The sequence below is a fragment of the Hemiscyllium ocellatum genome, chromosome 7 (genome assembly GCF_020745735.1).
Source record: "Hemiscyllium ocellatum isolate sHemOce1 chromosome 7, sHemOce1.pat.X.cur, whole genome shotgun sequence".
NCBI lineage: Eukaryota > Metazoa > Chordata > Chondrichthyes > Orectolobiformes > Hemiscylliidae > Hemiscyllium > Hemiscyllium ocellatum.
The window spans coordinates 87,401,426-87,429,275 of NC_083407.1; the positions used below are offsets into that span (position 1 = coordinate 87,401,426).

The following is a 27,850-nucleotide window of genomic DNA, read 5'->3' on the forward strand; positions in this document are numbered from 1 at the left end:
TTGAAGCAGCAACTTGCAGATGGGAATTATGAGCATCCAGTAACACACGAGCATGTCCCTCTTCCCTGCATTTCACTACCAGAGGTTGCTTTCTCAAACTCTCCCCCACCTTCTATGTTTTTTAAATTGCTTTCATTAAAAAAAATTGTGGTCATCACTGGTGCCAACCTAAAAAGATTTAACGAGCCATTTTTTTTAACATGACACTGCATAGCAAGTTCTAGCAAAGTTGAAAAATGAGAAAAATCACTGAGCATTTACCTCCACATTTTCTAGCAGGTAGCAACCAGAACAGGAACTTCAGATCACTTCCCGACCTTCCTTACAAAGATCAAACCCTCTGACAGATAGACAAATCAATATGGGCTGAGAATTGAGCCAAGGACTTTCTTGATCCATATGATTCAGTGCAATGGAAAGAAACATTTACTGGGATGGTCCCAGAAGTTCTTCTGAATTGTGACACTAGGTAAGTCATATTCTCTGCAAGAACAGCCATGGCATGCCAAAGGCAGATGGTTTATGGATTTTCTTTAAAATTTACAAACAGCAGCAGGTGAAATTCTTGAGGAAAGTAAGTCTTTGGATTCTGTACAATAGGTTAACTGAAAATCATTTTTAATAAGAAAATATAAATTTCCTGCACAGACACCATGTGAGTACATTATACGGTTTTCACAATAGACCCTTGTTAATTATAGGACATAACTAAAATTTCATAACCAGTGTTATATAAAACAGCCTAAGAAGCCACACTTTATTTAATTGACTTCTATCAGCAGAGCTTAAAATTACATCAGAAAAATGTGATAGTCTCTTCGCAATATATTACACAGACAATGCTGCTAAAATACTTGTGTATAAAAGCAGAAACCTATTCAAATCAACTGCAGGTATGTACAAAAAAACTGAGCAAGATCAGTTTAAACTGCAATGTAATCAAAATAATCCATCGGGAGGAGTGTACTTAAAATGTAGTGGTCACAACCTTTTTGTTTTGAAAAGCGTTCTTCAGATTTTTTTAGAATTTGTTCCATGTTCAAACCCTTCATACTTAAATTATTTCAGCCTTTGATTACTTTGCTTACATTTTCCATCCATATTTCTGCACAGTCCATTTTGCTCCAAAAAAGTACCTGCCAAAATAATGGTAATGGTTTCCTGCAGTCAGGCCCTGACACATGCAGCAACCAAGATAACACAAACATGAATACTGGAAATTTCATCGCAAATCCTCACAAAACTTGCTTTCTTTTTTTATTTGTCAAGAACCAAAATGGAAACCCCTTTTCATATTGCTGCGTTAATCCCAGTTGTGTACAAAAAGCAACAAACCTTCTGCAATAGCATAAAACGAGACTGGTGCTAAAAATTCATGAGCTAACATTTGAAGAAAGTTGTAAGCATCAAAAGCAAAAGCAACAGAATAAACCAGAGCTATCACACGACAGCAATTTGTGCAAGCTCAATAATTCCAATTAAAATGAAAATGCTACAAAAATAAAAAGAACTGCATTCTTTTCAATTGGCCTACACAGATTTTAAGTATTGAATTCAGATAAGGTTCTTTTAAATGGCCATCTAAAATACGCAGTGCAGTTTATATTTTTAACTGGAGATGAGAGCACTCTAGTGGATGCAAATATTAGCTATCATTCTTATGCATTCATAAAGACAAGGGGCAACAGTGCAAGATAAAAAGTTTACACATCAACAGTGGCATTGTTAACTCCAGCCATGGCACACCAAATAGTGTGCAAAAGCCAGGTTTGGTATATGTGGATACACAAGTCATTTATGCAGCAACACCCATTTGTGGAAGATGTACAATCTTTATGCAGCTACAATATCAGAAATATCATACATGCAGCTCAAGGGTCATGAGTGTCAATATACTCTGTCTTAACTCTAGATATCAGATTCATCACCTCAGATATTGCCTCCGATATGGCTGGAGTTTCCTTAAAGTGATTGACATTATTAACTTCTCAACAGCTCTACGCTTTACCGTCTCCTAAGTACCAAATATTCCACGACCGTGCAAGTAAGTATATAGGCAGAAGCAGTGAGATCAAGCCTACTGCTCATTGGACAAGATCACCAGTATTCAATCCATTCGAACCAGCTCACATGTTATAATTAGGTTCTTCAACAACAGAACTGTAACATGTCGAACAAGCACTACAGCCTCACGTCAAAGAGGATGAGTGAGGGGATTCCTTCATTACCTGTCCCTGAGTTGAACTGCACCTGGATCTTTTGTGGAAGTTAGTAACCATGCATCCATATTCTCCTTTCTCAGGAATATCTTTTGGGGGTTATGGAAGGTTGCATTAAATAATCGGTTTCTAACACTGTGTGGGCCTAGAAACAGATGCAGTTCCAAAGTAAACACAAATAACTGTAGTTCATCAAATACATACAATATTTTACACACTCCATAGAGCTTGCAATCAAAATTATATTTTTCCCCACACTTTTGTTTAAATATTACATTCTCTTCAGGATGTTGTGTATATGCAAATTCTTTAGACTAAGTACAACCTTTATTCAGCAAGCAGTACTGCACCCAGGAAATCTGTAGAAAACACTTTTTAAAAAAAAACAGGAAGTAACCAATCTCACACAAAATAGCTGCAGCAAGTTTTGATTTTTTTTCTGACTCAAAAGGGGGCAAGCCGATTGTTCTTTAAGTAGTTGTGGAAGTTGTCACACTGAGACCGAACCTCTTTCTCCACTGCATTGTCTGTTTGTTCTTCCTGAATGACTAACATTTCTTCATCAATCACTGCACACAAAAACTGCAGTCCAAGGTGACTTGTGCAAACAAAAAAGGGTCAGGGGCAAGCTTTCCATTGAACCTTCTGCCTTCTGTCCATTTAGAGCTTCGGATGAGACCCCAGCAGGTTGGTTACTCAGGATAGAAATTGCTGCAGCGCTGTTTTTGCCCTGTAACAAATTCAGAAATGTTTTTTTCAATGTTTTCAATGGTGGTCATTGCTCAGTTCAGTTTTTTCAGAACAGCAAAAGAAATATGGGCAGATTTTTCACTGGGCAATCAAGCAGTTCTTCCAGTGAAGATGGCAGTTGTGCATGGAGACCCTGCAGAATACTCATCATAGCGGACTCTGAAGGAATTCCCCCAGGAAATTGAATTTTCCTCAGGCAAATACCACTATATCTGGAATTCCATGAAAGTCAACATGAAAATCAGAGACTGTGAACAACACAGATGAAATTTAGTGAAACACCTGCTCAGGAAAATTTAAACCAATAAATACAGTCTAACTCTTGAGAAACTATTAAATAGACTCCATACTCCTGTCACTCTCAAACCTCAGACCCTGGGCCAACATTTCATAGGAAGCCATCACACCTTATCCCAATCCAACCAGGGACCCAACCCAACTTCCGATTGCCCTTGAACCCTGCCTATTTATCCCAACACTTCTGCTTCAGGACCTAACCATCCATTCTCCTCTGCCTTTCAGACCAGGAACAACCTCACCACTTACCACCCCCAACCCCCACCACATCCCCTCCCCCGCCCCCCCACCAACCCCCCCCCCCTCCCCCCCACACACACACCTCAGCCCTCCTCAACCCAATTTCCCAGCCCCTCCTAAACACTTACTTGCCCCTTGTACTGTACTCCCACGCCAGATGGTACCCTACTGAGTTACTTGGCTCCCAATAGTTTTCCTATCTGGCATCCACCACCTGGCACCCTACCCTCTTCACCGCCAACACCCATTTACCTGACACCCTGCCCTCTGCGCATCATAGCATTACACTTACCTTGTGACACCAGCAAAGAGGCTGACTGGATGTTTAAATTTCAGATTACAGCAGCTGATTGTGGTGAAAGGAGGGCTACACTACAATAGAGCTGTCAGAATGGAAGTATCCGTTCGCATTTCTGAGGGACACTCGAGTGTCATCTCTTCCCAGAAACATGGAGCTCCCTGCTTTTATTAAAAATAGAGTTGGTATGGCAATTTACATGAATTTGCCACTCACTGAAAAATCTGGCCTAAACTGTCTGTGTAAGGTCAGTATTGATTTAATGCTCCAGATTACTGTTAATAAATTACAAAACCAATTACCATGCAGACACTTCATACAAATGCATACTTTAAATAAAGCTGAGATCTTCAGCATTGCATCAGACAGAAAACAAAAACAATGAAAATAAAAATCAAGAATGAATTCAGAAGGCTTGTATATGGATTGAAGCACAGTAGGATTCACCTCACAATGCTAACCCAAAGTTGAGAAATCCTCTTTCTCTTTGCAAGATAACTAGATTTAAAATTCATCCAGGAAATGTGTTCTTGGTGGAGGTTTAATCTGTTTAACTCTTATTAATTCCACTATTATGCTACTATAGTTTGCATTGTAACACACACAAAACTGCAAACATTGTACTGTTTCTGAATGTCATACATTACTCAAGGACTGACCACATTAATTTATGCTACATATGACTTGATATTTCGATTTTATTAAAAGAACAGAAGGTATTCAAATGAAGACTTAACACTTACTTGTCGCAAAGATTGGGATCCGTAGACTGAACTAATTTATGTAAAATATCTACTATTCCCAGCTCTCTGAGTTTACCTTGACGCTCATGAGAACCTAAGAACAAAATACAAATTAACTCTTTGTAATCATTGGTGATTTATCACTGCCCAGCACAAATATAGTGCTTTGTATGAAAATAAGATCTATATTTTACACTATAAGAATGAAACAAGTCATCAAAGTCTCTGATCTTTTATTTCCTTTTGTCGGTGCCCTAATAAACCATTGCTGCTCTGGGATACAGAAACACTCGACATGCTATAAGGAAGTAGTCCCAGGATTTTGGCTTTTGTTAATATTAAAGTGGAGACAATTTGTGAAATAGAAAGTAAACACAAAGGTTAATAATTAGCAAAGGCTTATCATTTTATGTTTTAAAGAAAAAGAATCTGAAATAGTATTCAACTTGCAAGAAAATAATTGCCTAAACTATAATGGCCTTACCTTCTTCTTCACTCCATATGAGATTAGATATACAAAAGGTAGCAGCTAACTGGAGTTTTACATTTGAATGACCCTGAAAAATAATTATTCCAAATATTATGGATATAAAAGGTAAAATGAGACAAAATGTATTGATTGCTAGCAAGCTCCCCAGCCAGTTAAACATCTCAATGAACATTCACCATTCCCTTCTCCTTAAGTAAAAACCAAATGTATGCTGACGTAAGTGCAAATACTGAAGAACATTGAAAATCTTGTCATTTGGGGTGAATTTAAGTCTGGTTGCTTCCATCATACAGGATGCCTGTCCAATGGATGTTTCCATTGTCGTGCCTAAGTAGCATTACGATAGCTGGAGAAATTAAGCAATTGAAGCAAATCAGAAATTTGGCAGCTCTGTCAAGGGGGGGTCAAGCCGGCTTTTGCTAAGAAAAGGCAATCATAGAATCCATAGCATGGATGGAGGCCATTTGGACCATTGAGACCACAACAACCCTCCAAAGAACATCCCAACCAGACCCACACAGACCAACTGCATCCACACTCTCCCAGACCACCTAGATGACCCACCCACATTGTCCACCTCCCCCAACCCAACCACACCCCACCCCTCATGAATTTCCCATGGCCAATCCATCTAACCTGCACATCTTTGGAAGGCTGTGGAAAGTCAACAGGATTGGCACACAGTGGGAATCCTAATTTTGGATACATCATTGATACAAATTTTTTTTTAACTAATTAAATAGATTTACAAGTTAAGCTTAATTATTCAGATTTTATGTATGGCGGTCACATCCCAGATTAAAAGAATCATATTGAACTACATCAAACAGTTAGGCGAGTCAGAGGTTCCTATTGTTGCACAAGACTAATTCCCAAACGTCAACCTGGTCTCTTGCCTACTGCACCCTTCAGAAGTTGGTATGAACAGCTCCAGAGCAACCATTTTGCCAATAGTTAGGTGACATTGCACAGATTCTCATTAAATTATTTTGTAGACTTTAAACTTCAAATTTAAAAGCACTGTATACTTAACCAATGCTTAGACATAGCTGGTTCGAACAGCCAGGCACGTACAAAAAAATAACAATCAGGATTTTCAATGAAGGACACTAGAGAAATCCATGCCTTGCAAGTTCCTGCAGAGTATGACACTGAACCATATTTTATGTAGTCAAGCTGGAGCACAAAGGACATTGGGCGGCACAGTGGCACAGTGGTTAGCATTGCTGCCTCACAGCGCCAGAGACCCGGACTCAATTCCCACCTCAGGCGACTGTGTGTGGAATTTGCACGTTCTCCCAGTGTCTGCGTGGGTTTCCTCCGGGTGCTCCGGTTTCCTCCCACAATCCAAAAATGTGCAGGTTAGGTGAATTGGCCATGCTAAATTGCCAACAGTGTTAGGTGAAGGGGTAAATGTAGGGGAATGGGTCTGGGTGGGTTGAGCTTCGGCGGGTCGGTGTGGACTTGTTGGGCCGAAGGGCCTGTTTCCACACTGGAAGTAATCTAATCTAATCTAATCAAAAAAAAACTTTGAATCATAGAATCACAGAATCCCTACAGTGTGGAAGCAGGCCATTCAACCCATCAAGTCCACACCAACTCTCTGAAGAGCATTCCAACCAGACCCATCCCCGAACCAATCCCTGTAACCCTACATTTCCTATGGCTAACCTACCTAGCCAACACATCCCTAGACATCCAGGCAATTCAGCATAGCCAAAACATCTAACCTGCACAGCTTTGGACTGTAGGAGGAAACCAGGGCACCTGAAAACCCATGCAGTCAAGGGAAAAATGTACAAACTCCACACAGTCAGTCACCCGAGGTTGGAATTAAACCCATGTCCCTGGCACTGTGAGACTGTAATGCCAATCACTGAGCCACTCCGCACCTGCTTCAGGGAGGGAATGCTGTGAAGTTAAAAGCAGAAACACATTCTCCTAGAATAGGATTTGTGACAACACACAGAACTCTGCTGAGAGATAGCCCCATGAGATAAGGATGTTATGGGGACAGAGGCCCAGATCAAAACCCGTAGAAACACAAGCGCCAGTTTTCACACCTTTGCTCAGAAGAGGAGCAGATTGTCATGTTGGAGATAGACAGTCAAGACAGAAGACCCAGACAGATGAAAAATAGCTCCTGATATACTATTCAGAGATTAGATTACTTACAGTGTGGAAACAGGCCCTACGGCCCAACAAGTCGACCCGCCGAAGCGCAACCCACCCATACCCCTACATTTACCCCTTACCTAACACTACGGGCAATTTAGCATAGCCAATTCACCTGACGCGCACATCTTTGGACTGTGGGAGGAAACCGGAGCACCCGGAGGAAACCCACGCAGACACGGGGAGAACGTGCAAACTCCACACAGTCAGTCGCCTGGGTCGGGAATTGAACCCAGGTCTCGGGCGCTGTGAGGCAGTAGTGCTAACTACTGTGCCACCGTGCCGCCCACTAACAGGAAGAGATAGTTTTTGTTTTAACTACCATTAGGATGGAATAGAAAAAATTATGACTTATTTTGCAGCAACATAGCTGTCAGCAACTATACATCCCTTCAAGACACATAACCCTAAATAGAAGTCAGTCAAACTGTGAGTAACAAAGGAAATTAAGGATTGTACAATATCGAAGCAAACTGAGCACTGGAGGGTTTTAGATTACAACAATGGAGAATCAAGAAACTGATTATAGCATAGGATAAATCTATTTGGTCTCTCCTGTCTACACTGACTCAATGCCATTCCCTCATAACCCTGAATATCCTTTAGATTTAATAATCGTTCAATGTCCTCATGAATGCCTCAACTAAACTTGTTTCCACCATACTTCCCAGAACTATACCCAAACCTCAAGTATGAAAAGAGTCATTTTACATCATGTTTGCTTCTTTTACAAATTAATTTATATCTGCATCCTCTGGTTCACAGTCCTACTTGAGCTGGAACAGTTTCTGTCTCCCGACTCTGCCAAGCCTCTTATGATTTTGAAAACATCAAATCTCCTCACAACCTTCTCCTCTCTGAGGAAAATACCACAGAATAAAATGCATGTGTAAACTTGCAAAAAAAAAAGGAACAGACTATAAAAAGATTCTATTGGTAGGTATAAAGGAAATGTTTGGCAAAGACGACTGTGAGTCTATTACAGACAGAGTTAAGAAAGTTTATAGTAGGAACTACAGAAGTGGCACAAACATAAAATGACTATTTTGTGTTGTCATGACAATAGATCATAACTCCAGGTTTCTTATGGACAAATTAAACTTTTAATTACAATGTGTGTTTCTTGAAAGATGACAAACAGCTAAAAGATTACTGTAAATGTAAATTCAGTGGCCATGTGGCAAAGCCTTGAAAGGAACATGGAACGTCACATCAAATAAAGTTGCCAATGAAACTTCAAACAACAACTCTTCAAAGATGAAATTCAAACCAAACGGACTGAGATGACTATTCCTCTCAGCAGAAACAATCTTCAGAGGGCATTTGTGTCTTATCCTTCCAGGAATGTACAAAACAAAAGGGGTTAAAACCAACTGCAACCAATAGGTTAGTGGACTGATGTGCTAATGTGGACTAGCAAGATGTGAAGGTTACAGCTTGAGGACAGTTATTAGCCACTCCTGCATATAAAGAAAGATTCTCTCTCTCTCTGAACACTGAATGCTAGCTATGCCAATAAAGTCACTACCAAAAAGGAAAGGGGAGACAAAAGCTTTTGAACTGACTTGCAGAGCCTAGAATCTTGAAATTAACTGCTCCACTACCAAAATCAGTACCACCAAGATAATCCAACTTAATGGCTGCAACACTCCACCAGCTATTCTTTACAGAACCCAGATGCTAACTGATACATCTTTTCAACTGTCATCTTTCGATTCAATTCACATTTCAAATCTATAACTGTGTGTTTAACTCACACTTACTTTAACTCAAGAAAGCCTGTTTAAAATATTGCCCCATTGAAACGTAAGCACATTTGGATTGGGAAAAGGTATCCAAGGAGGGAAGAAATGCTTTTTAAAATCAACCAGTTGTTGCCCTCATCAAGTGAGGGCTTAAACTGAGAAGGGGAGACAGTCTGTCTCTCCTCACTCAAGACAATAACCATATGGGGTACCCCAGCCAAAACTATTTACAAATTTGGGACCCAGGGTCAGGTCATAACAGTGTTTGTCTTCACAGAAGGGGAGTATGCAAACAATCTCCAGTCTTAGAGATCCAAGAGGCTAGGGAGAAGTACAAATTGAAAGGAATGAGTAAGAAGGTTGTGCTGGAGAAATTAATGGGACCAAAGACTGATAAATGCTCGGGAGTTTGTATTCTAGAATTTTGAAAATCATAGCTAAAGTGGATGCATTCGTGATCATCTTTCAAAATTTTATAGATTTTAGAATGGTTCTGCAGATTGAAAGTACTAAGTGTCACCCATCATTCAAGGTGACAGGGAGAGAGAAATCAGGAAATTACAGACCTGCACTACACACCTGAGAATGCACTATAGTCAAGCTTGCAGATGACACAAAAATAGGTGAGAAGGCAAGAGGTGAGGATGACACAGAGGGATATATACAAGTTAAATGAGTGTGCAGAAAACGGACAGATGGAATATAATGTGGGAAAATGTGAGATTCTGCATTTTGACAGTAAGAATACAGGAACTAAAAATTATTTAATTCAATAATTCTGCAGAAAGATACAGAAGAGGGGGTTTCGGGAATCCTCATGCATGAAATAGAAAGAGCAAGAAATCCAAGTTCAGTGGGTTATATAAAAGGCAAATGGAATAATGATCTTAATTTGAAAGGAAATGGAATATAAAATATAAAAGGTTTTGTTAAAACTATTAAAGACTAGTTAGACTATAGCTGGAATACTGTGAACACTTTTAAGCCCTTTATCCAATACTGTACTGACTAGGCTAACACTAGGTATGGAGAGACTGTCTTAGGAGAAGAGGTGGAGTAGCTTGGGCCTGTACACAATGGAATAAAGAAGGAAAGGCAAAGATTGTAATGGCAATGGCATTGAGGTAATGCCACTGGACTGGCAATCCAGAACTCCAGGCTAATGTTCTGTGACCATGGGTTCAAATCCCACCATAGCAGATGATAAATTCAATAAAAACCTAGTCTAATGGCAATCAGGTAACTACTGTTGATTGCCGTAAAAACCCTTCACTTATAACCTTTAAGGAAGGAGACATGCCATCCTTCTATTGTCTGGCCAGGATGTGACTCCAGACCTAAAGAAATCTGACTATTAATCAGCCTCTGGGCAATCAGAGATGGGTGTTAAATGCTGGCCTAGCCAGTGACAGCTATATCCTGCGAATGAATTTTTTTAAAAAAATCCTTTGGGGACTAGACAGGGTCAAAGCAGAAATATTGTTTCCCCTTATGGGAAAGGCTAGGACCAGAGGGCAAAATCTCAGAATAAGGGGTCACATTTAACACAGAAATGAGGAGGAATTTCTTCTCTCAGAGTGTAGTGAATCTGTGAAATTCTTAACCTTAGAGCACCAATAAGGCTAGACTATTAAGGATATTCAAGGCTGCAACTGATAGTTTTAAATCAGCAATGAATCAAGGGTTTTGGAGGAAACAGGCAAGAAAGTGGTGTTTAGGATACCAAATCAGTCATGATCTCATAGAAAGGTGAAGCAGACTGATGAGCTGCATGAGCTGAAAATGTGTTGCTGGAAAAGCGCAGCAGGTCAGGCAGCATCCAAGGAGCAGGAGAATCAACGTTTCGGGCATGAGCCCTTCTTCAGGAATGAGGAAAGTGTGCCCAGCAGGCTAAGATAAAAGGTAGGGAGGAGGGACTTGGGGGAGAGGCATTGGAAATGCAATCGGTGGAAGGAGGTTAAGGTGAGGCCAGAGTAGGGGTGGGGGGGGGGGGGGGGGGGGGGGGGGTGCGGGGCGGTCAGGAAGATGATTGCAGGTTAGGAAGGTGGTGCTGAGTTCGAGGGTTGGCACTGAGACAAGGAGGGGGGAGGGGAAATGAGGAAACTGGAGAAATCTGAGAAATCTGATGAGCTGCAAGGCCTACCTTTACATTCACATCTTATGGTCTAAATTATCGACATCTACATGGGTTGCAAAAATTGCTCCATCATGAATATCACCAACTTCTACTTCAAGATATGATCAAATCAATCAATAAAAAAAACAGTTTACAGATATGGAATCTTCCAGTAACATTTTCTTCCGGCAGATTTTAATAATTGAGATTCAAAAAGAATTTCTCTCTGCATAAAGAATGATCCTGCAAGTCTGGTTACAAGACAGACAAGATATAACCCTCAATACTAAGGTAAGGACACATATCAATTGATGAAACATCATGTTTCACTACTTCTGTCAAATTTGATGAGGTAAGCTCAAGTCACAGTAAAACATGTTGAAAAGGCAGTGACATCAAGGATTGTATAATTGTTTAAAACAAACTTATTGGACTTGGAAAATTTTATTGGTGTAAATTAAATTCTAGCTGGATTATGCATCTCGTAATGCAACTTTAAAACCCATACATGCAGTAATAAAAGCACGCAAACAAGCTGCTGCCTTCGGCAGATAAGGTTTTCCACAAACAGCAGTTCCTGTAACACAAAGCCATTATGCACAGCACCACACTTTCAACCTGGTTTGATAGAAGACTGTGAACCAATTAGTCTCAGAATAATGATCACATTCATTTGCTGCCATGGTCTATTAGCTACTTTATTAAATGAAAATCAATACACAGAAAAACAATTCATAATTTATGGAAGTTTAAGAAAAATATTTACTTACCATGTAGTATTTAATTTTTTGTAAGATGTCATCATTGGTCATGATGAGGTCTTTTGCCGTTGTTCCATCTGCTATATTAGCAAGTATACATAATGTCTAGATAGCACATTTTAAAAAAAAGTTAATTAGCATAGATACAGAACTTACTGCAAGTGTCATGGATTAATATTGAAATATATAAATTCAAAATAAAATTGTTATGTAAAACTCTGGTTTTGAATTGGAAATAGTATAAATAGAATCACTGCGACATCATGCATGCTTACTGAAGCTAATAGAATGTGTTATTTCAAAACACTTCAAAATGATATAGATAAACAGGAATGAATTTATAATTTTCTAACATGAGGTATTTATCTGCAAATAAATTATGAGGCATGACTTTGCCATGTCACATATCCATATTAGCCTGAAGCATTTCCAAGTCAAATAACACAAGTAAATTCCTACAAAACACACCATTTTACAGCAATGAAAGGTTCAAAGACTAAGTTTATTTTAAACACTCCCAGGTAGAAACTATTATTTAATTTATTACTTGTATTGTTGGCGTTATGGTTAATGTAATTTCAGCAATTTTTACTTATATATAATCAAATAATCGGAATTTAACATCCTGAAGTGTCATACTAAAGGGAAAATCCTCCACTTGAGACAGCTTACAAGACCAGACATTATCTACTAATGAAGTTTACCCTAATAATGCCAAAATCTTATAATTTTTTTTACTTGCTGATTTGCACTATGAAGTTAGAAAGTGAGGTTATAGCTATATTGTGCTGGCAGCTTTTAAGTTGCATTACAATGTAAGAATCTCTTATTGTCTGCAACTTGTGATATCCAGATGGCCTGAGAAAGTCCACATTCCAACAGTACAATAAAAACATTAAAGTGCTTAGTTATCTTTTATTCCAAAACACAGAATAAAACATTCATTTAAACACAGAAATTCCAATGCCCAGACAGTCAGACTGGGGTTGCACATTGGAGTCATCCAGAATCCCAAACTCCATGAGAACTGCTCAAGAAATTGAAAGTGGGACATTCCTCTTCATCTGAAATCCTCAGAGAAATGAATGAAGTAAAATTTGGAGTGTTCCACTTCGGCTGAACTAATAGTTACGTAGGCAAATTTGCGGATTAAAAACCTAGTCTAAGTCTTGGGTAACTACTAAACTGACAACCCCTTCCACCCACCTGAAGTCACCAACCCCACCTCTAAATACATATCACCCAACCCCTCCCACCCTCCGGACTCCTGCTAACCAAACCCCAACCAGCCCACATCCCTAACCCCATCACAGCTGAACAAGCACCAACCATTCACACACGAGAGGCTGGACCCAAGCACCCCTGCTCCTCACCACATACCACTTCTATCTCCACCAGACCTGACTCGACCGCACAACCCATTGCTCTGCCAGGCCCAAACCAAACATTTTCCAACTTGCACCCGGCCCATAGCTGATCAACACCTCCCTACTGCTGGACTGCACAGTCTCCCAAACCTTCCCAAACTTCCATGAGCAATCCATCACTTACATGCCTAGCATCCTAAACCCTCACCCTAAACCACACTAACTTACAAACTTGCCTTTTCAGAGGAGCTGGCAGTGGTGATTGTCATTTAAATCACAGAACACAGCATTTACCACTTTGCAAAAAGGGACATGGTTGACTTTTTTTAAGATTAGATAAGATTACTTAGTGTGGAAACAGGTCCTTCAGCCCAACAAGTCCACACTGACCCGCCGAAGCGCAACCCACCCAGACCATTACCACACATTTAGCCCTTCACCCAACACTATGGGCAATTTAGCATGGCAAATTCATCTGACCTGCACATTTTTGGACTGTGGGAGGAAACCGGAGCACCCGGAGGAAATGCACGCAGACACAGGGAAAATGTGCAAACTCCACACAGACAGTTGCCCGAGGTGGGAATTGAACCCAGGTCTCTGGCGCTGTGATGCAGCAGTGTTAACCACTGTGCCGCCCAAAATTACTGGCAATTCTTGGACTCACCTACACTATGAGGGAACTGTTGAATTTCAAGTACTCTGCATTTCAGAAGGAGAAGGGATTAGAATGGCTAGCAAGAAATGCTAAGGTCAATCTTAATGCAAAAAAAAAGAAGCTGAGTGGCCATCTGACTAAGAATGCTACTCCACGGAATATCCACACCATCATCATTATTATACCTTTATGAGACAATGATATTTACCATAAAATTATAAAGGGTCAAAAACAAAAGCACACTTGACCTTTCATATCTGTTTGCAATGATATAAATTCATTGGCCAGTTTATACTCAATGCCTCAACTGAAGTTCTAAATATTAACCTAGTAATCTACTACAAATAATTTTTTTGCTGACGACATGTATAAAATATAGTTCATACATCTACTTAATAGATACTGCAATAAAGATGGAATTACTTTGATATCCTAGATAAAAGTGTTTAAAGTATTAGAATAGGAAATTACAAAGACAATGTAATTACATCGATTATACAATTTAGATAACCATCAATTATTTACAGCATGTATAAATGGATAATTTGATCCATTTGCCCCAAGGCTCCTTGTCAAAAGAAGCAATCTGAATTTTACAGTACCTCTTCAAACAGCCTGACAGCGAATTACAACACAGTAGTAGAAAGTGAGGATCACAGATGCTGTAGATCAGAGTAAAGAGTGTGGTGCTGGAAAAGCACAGCAGGTCAGGCAGGATCGGCGGAGCAGGAGAATCAATGTTTCAGGCATAAGCCCTTCATCAGGAATGTCGATTTTCCTGCTCCTTGAATGCTGCCTGACCTGCTGTGATTTTCCAGCACCATGCTCTCGACTGCAAATTTCAACACAGACTGAAATTGAGGTCCCAGGTTCCACAAAGATTCTTCATCATTGCCAATTGAGAATAATTTTGCAGCAATACAAAGGCAGCTGTAATAACTATATAGGAGTAGGTTGTTTTTATGTACACATTAAATTTCGAGCAATGGAATATTTGGTCCCTCAAGTCTAATTTCTTCCATCCATTGCATGGCTGAAGTGAAACACGGGAGGCAGTGATAACTATAAAAGGATAGCTTGTTATACTAGATAACTATTTCACTATGTGCATCACTGAGACCCTTTAATGTGACAGGCTCGATATGACTGTTACCCATAAATATAATTTAATTACATGAACAATTGTCTGTGGCAGTTTAAAACTCGCTAGCAACAAAACACAATTGCTGAGAAAAGGACATTTCTGATTACTTTCTAGTATTGCTCTCCAACTATACCCAACTGCTTTCTAAAATTCCTTCCATCTGCATGCACTCATGGGGAAAATAAACACTCTCAATTAACTTAGAACTACATTTTCCAAATCCCAACTGGCCCTCCATTCATCACATCTCTGCAATTATCTCTCTGCTCAAACATATCCTTCATCCCACTTTTTATGGCAAGTTCCCACTAAAACCAGAAATCTTTTTCATGCTGACTATTACCCCAGCACAGCTCTTAGCGCCAGTTCCTGAAACATAAGGGATCCAGCAGACAACTGCTCTAGCCATTCACCACTACAGCTGGCTCGATCGCATGAAGTATTATCAGGCCCTATCTTGTTTTTTTTATAATTGATTATTCTACCATCATCCCGGAATGTAAAGATAACCTCTGGCCTTTTTCTTTGTCTCCTGTAACCTGTTTTCGTGAATCCCACCCCCATTTCTCCTTCTCAAATCCATCAAGAGGTGAGGAGTTTATGAACTTCTTTGTTACCAAAATTAAAAGCATTCAGTCAACTGCCTTGTCACTTTCTCGCATGAGCACAATGGACCTAACTACCTGTAAGGCACATGTTCCAATATTTATATTGCTCATCTCCCAAGTTCTTTTCCCTATCTTTGCTCATGCTCCTAAGCTCACTCTGTCCATGAAGTCTACCTCTTGCTCACTCAACTCTACTTCCACAAAACTGCTTATCATTCAATTTCCCTTCCTGGCTTCCATGTTAGCTAATATTACCAATTCTTTTCATTCTTCAGGTACTAACCCACCCTTCGGCAAATCTGCCTGCTTGCCCTACAGTGAGTCTTCAACTTTCCTTTTCCCCTCCAAAGTTCTTGAACATGTTATTTAGTCTCAAGTGTGTCCATCTTTTCTTGACCTCTATGTTTTAGTCTTCTAATCAGAATTTCAGCCCATCACAGTAACAAGGCAGCTCTCAAAGTGACAAGTCATAACCCATGTCTGTGACAAGGATCCCTCCACACCTTTCTCAATTTGTTTGCAGCCTCTCACACAATTAACCACATTAGTCTCTTCCAATGCTTCATCATCAACACTCAATTAGATGGACTTATACTCCACAGTTTATATTCTTATCCATAACCTGCATTGCTTTTCTCTTCCCCATCACATAGAGTTACCTTTTGCATCTTCAAAGGACCTATCGTTGATGTGCCTTCCTATTTCTTACTCTGATGCCCTAGGGCAACATCACCTGAAAACTTATCAGGTTCTGCAGATACAGGAATAACACAAAGCTCTGCCTCACCACAACCATTCAACCCCTCCACTCTCACAAAATTATCAAAACATTTGCTCAACATCCAACACTGGATGAACAACTACAATAGGGAAGACAGAAATCGTTGCCTTTAGCTCCACTCTGCTGTCTAGCCAAGAGTGACAATCCCCTCCTTGGCAACTGTCTGAGGCTAAACAAGACTGTTCGCTATCGTGGTGTCATATTTGACTGAGATGAGCTTCCAGCTATATATCCAGAGCAATATGAAGACCACCTATTTCCACCTCTATTTATGTTACTAAACTTTTATTCATGCTCTAATTACCTTTATGTCTGACCATTTTGTTGCATTCTTTCCACATTGTTACCTTTGTAAATGTGACACAATCCAATGCTCTGTTTCCTGTGATCAAGCTCATACCAAGTATCACTCACCCATCATGTCTGTGCATACTGACATTCAATGCTTCCTAGTGAAGAACTGCCTTGCTTTTCTTATCTTAGTAATCCTGCCCAGGCCTAAAAACTTCCAAGTTTACCTAATCTAACCGTATCTAATTCTGGCCACTTTAGGATCCCCAATTATAACCATTCCACCTTTGATGACAAAGTGCTTAAACTCTGAAATTCTCATTGTTCCTCCTTTAAAATGCTCTTAAAAACTCTGGTTAAAGCTTTGGTCATGCGGTCTAACTTCACAACATCTGCAGCTGGGCACTGAATTTTATTTGATAATAGAACACCTTGGATGCTTTACTAAAATAAACATGCTTTGTAAGTGCAACTTGTTGATATTTCAATGTTTCCTCTTCTATTTGGTCTGCTCTTGCTGACACCCAAAATTCCTGTTATATAGCCATGCCAAATATGCTGTGATAGCACGGGGTTTGTTACGCCATCTGATCAATATTGCTGATACTTTAGCCTGTAAACTATTCAGAACCTGATTACTGTATTAATTACTTATAGCAAAACTTTAAGTCATTTATAAAAATGGAGCCAAACACATTTGATGGCTGAATGTATAATTCTGTTTTGCCATAAAACATATAGAAGTAAATTAGCACCATCTGGTGGACACTGAAAAAAAGTTATTTTGCATTCAACTTAGTCATAGAGATGTACAGTAGTATTTCTGCATGTGGTAGCATCAAGCTCACAAACTACTGGCCATGGACAAATGCAAGTGATTGCACCAGTTTGCCTCATTCAAAATTATATGAAATCATTGTGGTGTAACCCATCATCCAGAAAAAAAGCAATTTGTAGAGAAATCCCAATATCATCCCTATAATGCAGGGCGATGTCCTGAACAGGAAATCAAGCCAGGTTGTGTGAATGGGCTAACAGTATGCTTTCTGTGTGAGACAGTATAAGAAAATGAAAAAAAGCAGTGCCAGGGAAGTGACTAATGACTACACCTATCATACAGTTTCTATCTTTTAGAATGGTTAAAGATAAATTTAAGTTGATATCAGGGTATTCTTCACACAAATGTTTAGCACCACCTGGAACAACATTGTGGGTAGCACAGTGGCAGTCTATACCTAAGGGTAAATCCAGTTCCCAGTATCATACTGAGTAATACAGAGCAGGAACTGCCATGCTTGAAACTATAGTCTGTTTCTCAATTCAAGTACATGTGGAAATGGTGCGATGGCAGAGAAAATGGCGTTATTCCCTGTTTAACATTCTCTGCAGGTTCATATGTGAGAAGGACAGACAAGGCCAGTCTGGCTCCACAGTGATGCCAATCACTGCTGAACTGCCTGCTGGAATTCACTTACAAGGCTCACAAGTGAAGGTGAGGAGAAAGTGAGGAATACAGACGCTGGGGATCAGAGTCAAGAGTGTGGTGCTGGAAAAGCACAGGTCAGGCAGCATCAGAGGAACATGAGAATCGATGTTTCGGGCAAGAGCCCTTCATCAGGAATGAGACTTGAGGTAGCTCCTACCTCCTCGGCTCACAAGCCTCATTCCTGATGAAGGGCTTTTGCCTGAAACGTCTCCTGCTCCTCAAGTGCTCCCTAACCTGCTGTGCTTTTCCAGCACCACACTCTTGTCACAAATGCATACTGGCTATTTAGATGAGACAGTGAAAGATTCCGCACACTATTAGTACCTCCAGCACAACATCCAAATGAATGATCAAAGTTTTGCTCTTGGTCTGTTTTTGTGGTGGTGCTGGTTCAGGGGAGAATGTTAGGAAGGTAACACAGAGAATAAAAATAATAAAGCGCCCTCCAGTCAGTCAAATCAAACAGAATTTATAAGAGGAGGAAACGGAACCATGAAAGCTCAAGTCTGAAACATCAATTTTCTTCCTTTCTTTATGAATGCTATTTGACTTGCCCAATGTTTACAACATTTTGTTTTATTTCGATATTTCCAGCAATGACAGATAACGGAGATACAACTTAGTCTTATTAAATAATACTTTTATTTCTGTTAGCTGGATTAAACTCATGACATTTCTTCAACTTACTAACAATATCTTTTAATATTACAGGTGAATACTGAAATCTGCATTGCTAATCTTTAAAAATATGGAGGGAGAGGTGTAAAGACAAATGGACAGCTTTTTTTCCCGAGAAGCAAATTCTAATTTGCAGTGTAACTCCAGTTTTGTGGTCTTTGCTTCACACTGTAACTCCAGATTTGAATTTCAACTTAAATTACAGAAGGGGTCCAGTAGATAGCAATCATATTGACACCTCAACACTCCCAATGGGTGCTAGAACTACAATGTGTTAGGTCAGTTGGCTCGATGGTGCGTTTGTAATGAAGAATGATGCCAAAGCATGGGCTCAATTCATGCATCGGCTGAGATTACCATGAAATACTCTTCTTTTCAACATTTCCCCTCACCTGACATGTGGTGACCCTCAGGTTAAACCACCACCAGTCATCTTTCCCTCTAATGAGACAGCAGCCCAATAGTCCAGTAGGACTATGATGACTCTACCTTTTTAATATGTGGTGATATGAAGGAAGACTATATCCATATCTGAACAGGGCAGGTTTGACCTCAAATTATCCACCTTTGCTATTTGTTTGCACCTTCAAATAAAGTGGCATTTTCAGACAGGATGAAAGAATAGTCGTGATGCCTGGGAAATGTTCACAGAAATCATTAAATTAAACCTTATCATCAATGACCAGCCATGCGATAAAATAGTGGACATTCAATTAATTAGTCTAAGTAACAAAACTGGAATTGGATAGGGATATAAAAACAGAATTTCTTCCATCTTAGGGAATCTAACAAATCAGTGAAAGCAAGCAGCTCTGTCACAGTGCTACTCTGGTTGTAATAGTTGACCCAGTCAAACAGTGTATCTGTTTGGATACAGAAGTAACACAGGTAGCTATTTTGTATATGCTAGGTAAAAACGAGGACTGCAGACGCTGGAAACTCGAGTCTGGATTAGAGTGGTGCTGGAAAAGCACAGCAGATCAGGCAGCATCCAAGGAGCAGGAAAATCGACGTTTCGGGCAAAAGCCCTTCATTCCTGACGAGGGGCTTTCGCCAGAAACATCGATTTTCCTGCTCCTCGGTTGCTGCCTGACCTGCTGTGCTTTTCCAGCACCACTCTGATCTAATCCCTACTTTGTACATGCCCCATGCAAAGCTTTTGAAGGAACCATCAGTTTAAAGTTTTAGGGCAGTGCTGGCTTGAACATTCCTTGGCAGAGATACCCATGATAAAGTTTGTCTGTAAATCAATTTCCAAAAAATGGAATATTTCTGCAACAGCTTTTTGGCTGCACTTCGGCCCATAACAGCAGTTTCCTTCTAAAGTTTCCAAATAGATTTATTTTTGTCTGCAGAAAATGAACTTACGTAAAGGAAAATGTCAATAGTGTCCTTGTTGCAACATCTATTTTATCAACTTGTCTTTGATGTTTTTCATCATCCTCTTTCAAATATGGCTAGAGATGCTAATAGTAACCTGACGTAACTTTTCAGTCAATTACAATTCTTTGTAGCCAAATTGGAATATAATTGTACCAAAATCTAGTTTGAATTAGTGTGCTCGGCACCACCATGAGTGCATATGATAAATTTCAGAACTCTGCACGTTGGTCAGTTTGTTCTTGTGTTTTGCAAATGCTGTTATACATTTTGTGTAAAAGGAAGGACTATCAAGCCTGCAATTTCTGTTGGTGTGCTATAGGAGCGGGAACAGTGTAAATTCAGATACATCTCAAATTCCATTTGTTTATTTCTGAAAGGCAAATCTTTACCCTCACATTTTCAACAAACCTCCAATACCATTTTTGAAATAATTACCTTCTCTGTCTGAACTTGCTGTATTCCATCCTCTCAGGTCCATATGACTCTTATCAAACCCGCTGATAAGGGTGGTGGCTGCTATCATCTGGCATATTGACCCCTGTCTGGCAGAGACTGAGGGCCAACACTCAGACACTTTCTTCTTTTGGCTCCCTTTTCCATGACCCCACCACTGAACATCAGGCTGTAGTTTCCAAGACTATTAAATACCTCATCTCCTCTGGAGTTCTCCCCTCCACAGTCTCTCACCTCACAGGCGTCGATGCCTGACTTTTAATTGACTAGATGAACTCATTTTGTACAGAAGCATCACGTCATGATGTCATCTAGCTGTCTTAAAGGTACAGAGTCATTCTGAGACCCGTGCAATAAAATAACAGATTAATTATTCAAATGAAAAGTAACAAATAAAATACTAGGTTTTGAAGTACTGTAAGAAGTTAACGCTAACATTAAATAGCCTCTCTGTCTTCCTCTAGTTTTGACTGTGTAGTATCAACACATAAATTATATAATCTGTGACCATACAACACAGGTGTTGCTGCCTCTTCTCTTGAACGGGGAACAGACTTCACAGAAAACTCAGAGCGCCAGAGGAAATCAATTAACCAAATAATCAATTATCCGAACGAAACAGTGCCTGCCCACCTCATTTGGATAATTGAGGTTCCTCTGTATTTGCTTTTAGAATAGAGTCCCAAGTAGGCTGTATGTTTTGCCCAAGCTACACCATCAACTGTTGCCACTTACTGCTGAAGAACAAAGGAATGTCAGATTTGTTACTGTGTTTAGATTTCATTTCCATACTAAATAGCCAGACATTAATTTTAAGGTCCATATTTCAACAACTGCTTTTAATGTTTCCTCTGAATCAGCAACAGGGGGGCACCCAAGATAAATAAATGCTGACAAAGGGAGGCTGGAGAATAAATAGTGACTAAGAATGGAGTTATAGATGGCAATAAGTAATTAAAATACAAATATGAAACTAATTTTGAGATGCAACACTTCTATTGTTTCTAGTATAGATGTTAAATACCTCCGTTAGGTCCAAAGTTAACCTGAAATGAGCAGATTCTTGGTAAAACATTATTAACTGTCAGTAAAGGTAGCATTCAGCATCCTTCCATTGACTCCTAATTAACTGCGGAACCATAGTCTAGAAAAGACAACCTCACTTCTCCAAAAGTATTTCACTTTTGGGGGCAGCCCTACTGCCTCACAGTATCAGGGACCTGGATTCGATTCCATTCTCGGACGAATGGAGTTTGTACATTCTCCCCGTATCTGCATGGGTTTCCTCCAGGTGGTCCTGTTTCTTCTCACATTGCAAAGATGGGCAGGTTAGATGGAATGACCATGCCAAATTGCCCATAGTGTCCATGGACGTGTAGGCTAGGTAGATGAGCCATGGGAATTCAGAGATACAGGGATTGGATGGAATGCTCTTCAGAGTGTCAGTATGAACTCGATGGTCTGAATTCCACATTGTAAGAATTCTTATTAAAAGAAAGATGTTTTACAAATATTTCCAAGAAAAATTAAGCTTACCTGTTCTTTAACTTCAATATTATGCTCCCCTTCAAGAATGAGGGTCACCGCTTGCATTATCTGTTTTCCATGTGTGTTCATTATCTGGTCTATGTGCTAACAATAAAACAGAGCTCCATTACATTCTGAAAATTAAACTGAGCATACTTTTTTTTAATGTTGAATTGGCTTATACAACAACTCCAAATAAATGCGATACAAATGAATGGGTCTGCACAGGAGACAAAATTAAACCTGCCAAAGTTTATAGATGCTGCTGTAAATGCAAAAAGATAACCTAAACCAAAAATTACTCCTTCCAAAAATTTTCTCTTGTAAATAAAACTGAATCTGGGCTTCTTCATTTTCAATTGCAGATGTTGGTGAATTCAATGGAAAAAAATGAAGAATGACAAAACAAAGTTTCTTTTGTTCATTATAGGATGTGGGCTTCACCAGCATTTATTGCCCATTCCTAGCTGCCGTTGAGAAGGTGGTGTAAAGCTGCCTTCTTGAACTGCTGCAGTCCGTGTGCTGTAGCTGATCCTACAATGCAATTAGGGAGGGATTTCCAGGATTTTGACTCAACAGTATTCAAGGAACGGCAATATACTTCTAAGTCAGGAAGGTGAGTGGCTTGGAGGCGAATGTGCAGGTGGGTGTGTTACTATGTATCTGCTGCACTTGTCCTTCTAGATGGAAGCTCCGCAAGCATTCAGGCAGGACAAGTGAAAGTGATTGATTAGATGCAGGGCCTGTGTGGCCAAAAAACAGCCTGCTTGACAGGTCCGTCTCTGAATTCAGGGAAGAACAAAGACAAGGCTTCAAAGACATTCTAAAACACCTTGTGAAGCAATGTTGTGCCCACTTGTACGCCATCACCCACAGGAAAAATATATGGGAAAGACTTGGAATTAAAGAAGGAAGTTCCAGTTGAAATGTTAATATCAGATTAGGATAGATGGGATGCAAGCTAACTTCTGATACAATTTCTAAGATTTTACTATGAAGTTCTAAATTATGATGTCACACTAACATTATTTCTGAGAGTATTATAATCTCCGAATAATACAAAGGTCATTATCCCAAGACAAGGCCCACAAATATAAATATTCAGCATTTTAATATTTTGAAATCAGATTTTGCACAGGTACCTTGTTAAATTAAATTGCATGCCTGCCCTCTCAGCTGAATTATGGGAGAAGGAATCTCAAATGAGAAGAGTGAAGAAGAATGCTGAAATAAAATTTGCTTCTCACTAATCAAGTCAAGTGAGAAATGGTTAGTTGTGAAATTCAAAAGAGCAGAGCAGAACAACTTTATAGGTCAAGCAATGGCAAAAAAAAAACATTTCACACACAAGTTGAAAACTCTCCAGAACCAAAAAAACCTCTCCTGGAAATACTATTAATAACTATGTATACTTTTTATCCACACTGATATACATATAGCTGTCTGCAAATATACACAAGGTAATGTCTTACGGTCTCATCTAACAACCAGAAAGGTTCCATTTATTGTTGTACTTCATGGAAACTCTCTATAAAATTGAAAACTGAGCTAGGCGGTATTTGGAAAGGGCAATTTGTAAATGTTGTGAAATGTTACACACATATATAACAAAGTTTAAATCTTTAAATTGACATTGACCATGAGCTTGAAATGTATAATCTTGTATGCTTAATTTCTGATTGATTTCAGTACTTTATTCATATTTACACAATTGATCACAGACTTAAAGGTAAAGGCCATTTTAGCAGCTTGATATCACAGTACTCAGGACTGGAAAGAGAATGGTTAGAATAGTAAAAGTTTTGATACTCAAATTACAAATACCTACAGGTCTAGTAGAAAGGAGATTCCTGAGGAGTCCCAGAGTCTTCATTAGTACATTCACATCTGAATCAGAGAGCAATCTGAAGAGTTGTTCAGTACTCAGACCTCGCAAAATATCTGTTTTTATCTTCTGATCAGCTTGAAAAGCCATATTCTAAAATGAATAAATCGCATGATTTAAACTGCAATTTTTTTGCCATCTACTTCTGAAAATTCATGTGCCACATATTTTACGCAACATGTTTCTTAAACTTCAAGACTTTCCTTTGAAGTATCTATAGTATTTGAAAACTGTGCCTCAGAGAAATGGGAGAAAATGAGGACTGCAGATGCTGGAGACCAGAGTTGAAAAGTGTGGTGCCGGAAAAACACAGCAGGCCAGGCAGCATCCGAGGAGCAGGAGAATCGACATTTCGGGCATAAGCCCTTCCTCAGGAATGAGAAATGTGCAGGCAATATGCAAGGGCAAAAAAAAACAAGGAATCCAACATGAGGTATAGACAAAAAGATGCTTTCACAAGTTTCAAAACTCAAGTTAAAAAATATTCTTTTTAAAAAAACTGCTGGTCAACTCATATCAGATGGCAGATTGCCTGAAGTTAAATTATATTATGTTTAACATGAGTTTCATTTCACAACTTTTGCAATATTCAGTAAGAAGGGTATTCAACATACTGGCACCACTTAGTCACTAAATTTTTTATGAAAATATGACATATAAAAAATGTTTAAATTACTATTAGCTCCAGTAAAACGAATGCATGGTTGAGAGATCTACAGTAGGTTTCAGTATTCTCTTACAGTAATTGAAATGGAGCTAAACTGAAAAATAATGTCTGAGTTCTCATTTGTCAGTGCAAGTCTGGTTTCTGAACAGGGCTACAAAGTTCTGCTACGCAACTTGCTTCCATAAAATTATAAAGAAGCCAAAAGTAAGTTTTAGCTGCCCAAAACCCCCGGGTCCAGCCTATCTTTAATACTCCCACTAACAGCTGTACAGTAGTAGTCCAAAGAAATAATTATAGGTGTCAAAATCAAACCACCATTGATCGCTACCTCTAACTATGGATTGTCCAACCAATCCGGCATCGAATCATCACCTTTATTTCAGAAATTTTAATCAGACTCTATTCTCTAAATTAAAATCCATAATATCTACACTCATAACCAACTTGATTACGGTCACAGAGTTTTAAAATATTTAATACATTCAACAGGTTAGTCCCAAAGTCGCCACAGTGATGAAAAGTGGAATTTAAGGAGCCGAATTGGGGTTGCTGGAAAAGCACAGCAGGTCAGGTAGCATCTGAGGAGCAGGAGAATCAACGTTTCGGACATAAGTCCTTCATCAGGATCCCCTGGCGCTCAATTCTGATCTCTAGCACCTGCAGCCCTCACTTTCTCAAAGTGGAATTTAACCCCGATAAGATTTACAAAGCTGTTACCTTGGTTAGAGAGTTTGGGCTAGAGGGAGCGGCCCCATTGACTGGGGCTATTTTTCTTGGAGCGTCGGAGGCTGAAAGGTGACCTGATAGTGGTTTAAAAATTATGAGGGACATGGATAGGGTAAATAGAAAGGTCTTTTCCCTGGATTAGGGGAACCCAAAACTAGAAGGCATAGGTTTATGTTGAGAGGGGAAAGATTTGAAAGGGGCTTAATGGGAAACTTTTTTATGCAGATTGGTGAGAGTATGGAATGAGCTGCCAGGAGAAGTGGTGGAGGTTGGTACAATTATAACATTTAAAAAGCAACCGGACTGGTCTATGAGTAGGCAGGGTTTAGAGGGATATGGGCCAAATCGGACTGGATTTATTTAGGATATTTGGTCGGCATGGACGAGTTGGACAGGAGGGTCCGTTTCCATGCTGTATACCTCTAAGACTCTTAAGTGAGAGGCGATGCACCTGGAAGAAGAAACAAGACAAAGGAGTAGTCAAGGAATAGCAGGACACTAGGAAACTCAGAGGATTGAAGGGATTTTGAAGTGCATGTCCACAGATCCCTGAAAGCAGCATAATAGGGTTAATAAGGCAGTTAAGATGATATATGGGACACTTGCCTTCAGCAGTAATGGCATACATTATTTGATCTGATTTGATTTATTATTGTCACATTGCCAAGATACAGTCAAAAGTATTGTTTTGCATGCTAACCAGACAAATCATATCTTGTATAAGTACGTTAGGGTAACAGAACAATATCCAGAATATGGCGTTAAAGCTACAAAGTATGTGCAGAGAAAGATCATCTCTAATACATGAGAGGCCCGTTTGTAAGTCTAATAACAATAGGGAAGAAGCTGTTTTTGATTCCGATGGTATGTGTTTTCATACTATTGTATCTTCTGTTCAATGGAAGAGGATGGAAAAGTGTGGGGGATTGGAGAGGGTCTTTGATTATGATGGTTGCATTCTCGAGGCAACAGAAAGCGTGGATGGAAGGCTGGTTTGTGTGACAGACTGAGCTGTGTTCACAACTCACTGTAATTTCTTGTGGACTTGGGCAGAGTAGTTACCATACCAAGCTGTGATGAATCTGGGCAGGATACTTTCTCTGGTACATCGAAGAAAATTACTAAGAGTCATTGTGGATGTGCTGAATTTGTTTAGGCTTCTGAAAAATTAGAGACATTGGTGTCCTTTCTTGATCACAAGAGCAGGTAAATTATGTTGGAGATGTACAAAACTTTGTTTAGGTCACATCTACAGTACTGTGTGCATTTCTGGTCACTGCACGTAGAAAGGTGATTGTATAGGAGAGAGAGCGCAGAGTGGATTCACCAGGATGCTGTGAAGAAAGGCTGGATAAGCTCAAGCTGTTTTCTTTAAAGCAGAAAAGACTGAGGGAGAACTGGATTGAGACATATAAAAATACCGGTGTTTGAAGAGGTTGAGTAGAGCAGCTATCCCCTCAGTTGAAGGGTCTATAACAAAAGGGGCATAATTCTAAGGGGAAAGGCAGGAGGTTTCAAGGAAAAGCTTTTTCAGCTAGAGTGTGGTGGAATCTGCAATGCATTCGGAGGGTAGGTGAGGCAAGAAACCAATTTTGTAACATTCAAGGCTAAGAACCAAGCGCTGGAAAGTGGAATGACTAAGTTTAGAGTAGAGTTTGTTGATGTAGACTTGATGAGCCAAAAGGTTTCTTCTTTACTGTATGGTACTACAATGGAGGGAAGAAGAATGAACCAAAACCTTCCAAAAACGAATACCACAGTTGCACCCAACACTCTTGAGAATGCTCAATGGCAAAAACTGGAAAAGTAAAAGATTACATTTCTCATTGTGGTCATTTCACACCTGAAAAAATGAGTATGCTGAAGAAACAGCACTTCAACCAAGTTCATATGGCCATATCAGGGTATAATGACAGCATGCAAGCTTGGAGCAAGACCACTTCAACACAGAAGAGTTGCGAGGCTCAAAATTATCTCCAACTCAACATATTGAAGTTGTATTACAAACATCTTATTTTTGACTTTTCTTTTTAAAAAAGGTGACAGCACTCAGCAGGGCATAAAATAGGGTACTGCAAGTTAGGCCTAGTTTTGAATTGCAATGGATGGAAAAATCAGAAGGAAAAATCTCAGTGATCCACATTTGACGATACATTATCTAACAGTAGCAAAATTCTGATCTTCAAACTTATGTACCGATAAGGAAACAAATAAATCCAACTAATGTCACCTGGTCACATAATTTATATAAAGCTATGCTCATTTTAATTGCTTCACAGGAGGCTCCCAAGCACTGAGGATGTCACCTAGACAGGGGACGAAACGTCTACAACACAAATTCCCAACTCGGCGAATAGAACCG

At 39.5% G+C, this 27,850-nt stretch overlaps 1 protein-coding gene across 5 annotated transcripts in view; it reads right to left on the minus strand.

Moving 5' to 3' along the window:
* Nucleotides 1-812: 812 nt before the first annotated feature.
* armc8 (armadillo repeat containing 8) overlaps nucleotides 813-27,850 on the minus strand; it is a 103,909-nt gene continuing 76,871 nt past the window's right edge. For all 5 annotated transcript variants that reach the window (XM_060827430.1, XM_060827432.1, XM_060827431.1 and 2 more), the window contains 6 exons: nucleotides 24,039-24,188; nucleotides 22,220-22,315; nucleotides 11,844-11,939; nucleotides 5,032-5,104; nucleotides 4,548-4,641; nucleotides 813-2,949 (listed from right to left, as the gene is read on the minus strand). In XM_060827430.1, coding sequence (XP_060683413.1) covers nucleotides 2,916-2,949; nucleotides 4,548-4,641; nucleotides 5,032-5,104; nucleotides 11,844-11,939; nucleotides 22,220-22,315; nucleotides 24,039-24,188 — 543 coding nt within the window. In that variant the 3' untranslated portion in view covers nucleotides 813-2,915. The remainder of the gene's footprint in view (nucleotides 2,950-4,547; nucleotides 4,642-5,031; nucleotides 5,105-11,843; nucleotides 11,940-22,219; nucleotides 22,316-24,038; nucleotides 24,189-27,850) is intronic.